This window comes from Puma concolor, chromosome D1 (genome assembly GCF_028749965.1).
Source record: "Puma concolor isolate L17-30 chromosome D1, mPumCon1.1.hap2, whole genome shotgun sequence".
Classification (NCBI taxonomy): Eukaryota; Metazoa; Chordata; class Mammalia; order Carnivora; family Felidae; genus Puma; species Puma concolor.
In genome coordinates this window covers 9,070,912-9,075,258 of record NC_141676.1, presented here as the reverse complement: position 1 = coordinate 9,075,258, position 4,347 = coordinate 9,070,912, and the positions used below count along the sequence as shown (strand labels likewise).

At 52.5% G+C, this 4,347-nt stretch overlaps 1 protein-coding gene across 1 annotated transcript; it reads left to right on the top strand.

Annotated features, from left to right (window-relative positions):
- Window positions 1-312: 312 nt before the first annotated feature.
- Window positions 313-3,128, top strand: SCGB1A1 (secretoglobin family 1A member 1). The gene is made up of 3 exons (XM_025915678.2): window positions 313-367; window positions 2,314-2,501; window positions 2,989-3,128. The coding sequence occupies exons 1-3, from the start codon at window positions 313-315 to the stop codon at window positions 3,019-3,021; spliced, it is 276 nt and encodes a 91-aa protein (XP_025771463.1). The 3' UTR covers window positions 3,022-3,128.
- Window positions 3,129-4,347: the final 1,219 nt, after the last annotated feature.

Sequence of the window (4,347 nt, the reverse complement as noted above, 5' to 3'; positions counted from 1 at the left end):
CCCTCTGACCTGGGTCCCCTTGTGGCCTCCACATAGAACTCTGGGTTTCCCCTGACCGAGTGCCCCATTGTGTGAGCTCAGTTTCAATGGGGAAAGAAACCGGGTTGAGCAAAAAGAACATTTACTTTTCCCACCAAGCTGATGCCCAAGTAAATAGTGTGGTCCCATCGGTGGAGCCCAGGCCCTGCCCCCTTCCCTCCCTCCAAGTGCAGCCTGGATTATTTAAGAAGGCACCCCAGTTGAGCACACCTCACACGAGACCATCGGACCCAGAGACAGGCCAGCGCATCACTCACCAGCCTCCTGACCACCATGAAGCTCGCCATGACTCTTGCCCTGGTCACCCTGGCTCTCTGCTGTAGTCTTGGTGAGTGCCCAGAGCCCCTCTTCCCCAAGCCCGGCTCAGGAACCCTTGCTGCCACCCGGTTGCACTCAGGAGAGGGGGCACCTATTTTACTCGAAGGCTGACTCCCAGCCAGGAGTCTTGGCCTGTGAACAAGCCCATCTTGGGAACTTGGGGAGCACCCTGAGCCTGTGGGGAAACCAGGAAAGGATCCCATCTTCTATATCCAACAACCTCAGAATTCCAGAGTCAGAACAGACTGGAGGCAGGGTTGGAGGAGATCCAGTATGGATGTGTGTTCAATGACCAACAGAATAGGAATAATGAGCTTCTCAGGGCCCAGTCTTGGAGAACCCCCAAGACGCCAAGAGACCTTGGTACAGTGAAGCCTTCAGGTTGGGGGTCTCCACACTACTCTGGGAGCCAAAGAGGCTAGAAAGAGCTATAGAGCCCCATGTCTCCAAAAGAAACCCAAGCAAAGGCAAGGTCTCCCATTCTGGGCAGAGAGGAATATTCTAGAAAGGGATCTTCCCTTTGGGAAACTGCCAACCCAGAGTGGAGTTTTCTAAACATTTTTGTCCTCCTCCAGAAGGATAAGGAGTCTCTGAATAGTTGCAGCTGTCACTAAGAGGAAAGGAATGAGAGAGAGGGAGAGAGAGGGAAGAGGGAAGCAGGAAGGGAAGAAGGAAGGGAGGAAGGCGGATCCTACTTCTCTCGAAGCCCCCTGATCTTTTGGGAATTGAGTTACCTGTTTTTCACTCTGTATCAACCTCTTCTACTCCTTTTCATAAGCAAAGAAGCAAAAAGATTTTTATTTTTTAATTTTTTTAATGTTTATTTATTTTTGAGAGAGAGAAAGACAGAGTGTGAGTGGGGGAGAGGCAGAAAGAGAGGGAGAGACACAGAATCCGAAGCAGGCTCCAGGCCCTGAGCTGTCAGCACAAAGCTCGACGTGGGGCTGGAACCCATGAACCATGAGATCATGACCTGAGCTGAAGTCAGACGTTTAACCAACTGAGGTACCCAGGCGCCGCCCGCTTTTCATTCTTACAATAATCCTACGAAATAGGGGTATGATTCCCATTTTACAGATGAAGAAATGGAGCCACACAAAGATAAAGATACTTGCCAGATGACACAGTAAGTTGCAAAGCAGGGCTCAAAGTTCTGGCGAGGGCTTGACTTAGAGCGGCCACTTGGGGGTGCCCGGATTCCAGGCGGGGAAGCCGAATTTGCACACAGGCAGAAAATTCAAGGATGGGGACTGAGACTCCATGGGAAGAAGGGCCAAGTAGGGCGTAGGAAACGGTGACTCTCCCCCACATTCCTGGGAGCAGGAGCCTAAAGGGGGAGCACAACTGGGGAGCACTCTGGGTGAAGGGAATATAGTGGGGCCAGGAAGGGAAGCAAGAGGCTTGTGGGCAGGTGAGTGCACACCACAGGGCCCAGCGCCTCTTCCAGGCCAAGTTCAGGGGCTTGCACTTGGCTAGAGCCTGACTCCGCCAGAGCCTGACTCTGCCACGCCCCTCCCCCTCCCAGGAGCAAGCAGCTGAGATCATCCCTCACCCTTGGTAAGAGGCACATTTCTGGTGGGACAACCGAAGTCCTCAGTAGCCTCTCCCCAGACCCCACGTTGCATAAAAGATCAGGTCAGCACCTCCTCCCATCAGCCCTCTGCCTAGAACTCGCAGAAGGAACACAGGGCACCCCGCCCCGCCCCAGCCCAGGAGGTGCCAGGAAGGCTCAGACAAGCCGCAGAAGGCTGCAACCCGGGAAGGACCCCCGCGGCGCCAAAGAGCCAACTCCTTGGAGCACCACCAGATCTCCCATTCAACGCATCCCTTCGACGAAAAGGCTGCTATCTCTTGCTGACAGGCCCGGCCACTTACATCTGGGGCTGGCCCGGCCAGGGGCCCTGCCAGCTTGGAAAAGGGCCCGGACACATGTGCTCTCTCTTTTCTGTGCTTCAGCTTCCGCAGAGGTCTGCCAGAGCTTTCTAAACGTCATGGAAACCCTCTTCACGGGCACGCTTTCCAGTTACGAGGCCGCCGTTGAACCTTTCTTGCCAGACGCGGACATGAAAGACGCGGGGATCCAGCTGAAGAGGCTGGTGGACACGCTTCCTCAGAAGGCCAAGGAGAGCATCTTAAAGCTCACGGTACCCAGCTTCCTTGACTCACGCAGTCTGAGAGCGGATCTCCCCCCTCGCTTGGGTGCAGCCTGGGCCCATTTTTTGGAGCCTTTTCTGACCCAGTGCAAATATCCCTGGGGAAGCAGGCTCAGTCACCTCCCCCTTTTCAAGAGGCTTCTGCGGGGACGCCTGGGTGGCTCAGTCAGTTAAGCGTCCGGCTCTTGATTTTGGCTCAGGTCCCGATCTCACCGTTCCTCAGATCACGGGAGCACGGAGCCTGCTTGGGATTCTCTCCCTGCCTCTCTCGCTCTCTCTCTGCCCTTTCCCTGCTCTCTCTCTCCCCATCGCTTTCTCAAAATAAATAATCAAAACAATCAAAACGCTTACAAGCTCAGCTCTTCCCAGACCCACTGAACCTCTTCGTTGACATTGAAGTTCCTGCGTCTCGTCATCTTGGTCGACCTCTGAGGTTCACTCGCCACTGTCTTGGGGGGTTTTTTTGTGTGTGTTTTAGGACAAAATCGTAAGAAGCCCACTGTGTGCTTAGGATTCAGAAGCTGAAGGTCTCCAGCCGCCGAAGTCCCTGCTGCTCCCCAGACGCTTCCCTCACTGTGTCCCCAGCCTGGCTCCCTTCAGTAAAGCACAAGCATCTCACCTTTGTGTCCCAAACCCCCCCCTTTTTTGTCCCCCTGCTCCAGTGGGAAGGTGTGTCGCTGCTAGGGCAAGGGTAGCAAGTGCAAAGGGACAAAGGGAAAGTCACTGGCTGTGCAAACATATCTCCAAGGAGCCCAGGAGTCTCACTTCCTGTTCCCCACACGCACCAGGCTCCTCACAGTTGGCAGGAGTGGGGACCGGCACACAGTCCCTTGCCGGGGCAGAGAGCCACCAGGGCCCTGCTCAAACTTAACCCACGGTGGAAGAAGGGAGGGTCCAACGGGGTGGTGGCTGCCCTCAGAAAGACGCCCCAACCCGCGTCCATTTAGTGATGGAATCCACTGCTCTGTTTCTTCCAGTCTCTTTGGAATCCTGCTCTTGGGTGAAAAAGTAAATAGTTAAGGTGATTATGCTACCCAGACATGCCTGCAAGTAAAGATGGCGCTTTCCAGAGAGTTCTGTCTCCTGTAGACAAATGGTGGACGTTTCAAGCATGCGGATAGAGCAGTTGGGATCTGTTAGGGGTTGGGTGGCCCTGTGTCAGAGGCGCCTCAAGTCACACACAGCACACAACCATGCGTGGAAGGAATCGGTTTCCTGTCAGACACTTAGGCAACAAAGGCCGGAGTGGGGAATAGGCTCAATTCCTCCATTAGGGACCCAGGGTGTTTGGGGTGCTTTCGAGAATGACGGACCCTGACTCCTCAGGGTCAGCAGTGGGTTTTACTTGGAGTCCCGAAAGATGGCGGGTTAGATTTTTTCTTCACTTCACATTTGTCAGATGAAATTATTTATCAAACTATTTTCTTTTTTGTTTTAATTCACATCCAAGTTAGCACATGGTGCAACACTGATTTCAGGAGTAGATTCCTTAGTGCCCCTCCCCCATTTAGCCCATGCCCCTTCCCACAACCCCTCCAGCAACCCTCTGTTCTCCATATTTAAGAGTCTCTTAATGTCTTGTCCCCTTCCTTGGTTTTGTATTCTTTTTGCTTCCCTTCCCTTATGTTCACCTGTTTTATATCTTAAAGTCCTCATATGAGTGAAGTCATATGATATTTGTCTTTCTCTCACTGACTAATTTCACTTAGCATAATACCCTCCAGTTCCATCCACATAGTTGCAAATGGCAAGATTTCATTCTTTTTGATTGCTGAGTAATACTCCATTGTGTGTGTATGTATTATATATATATCATATATATATCATATATCATATG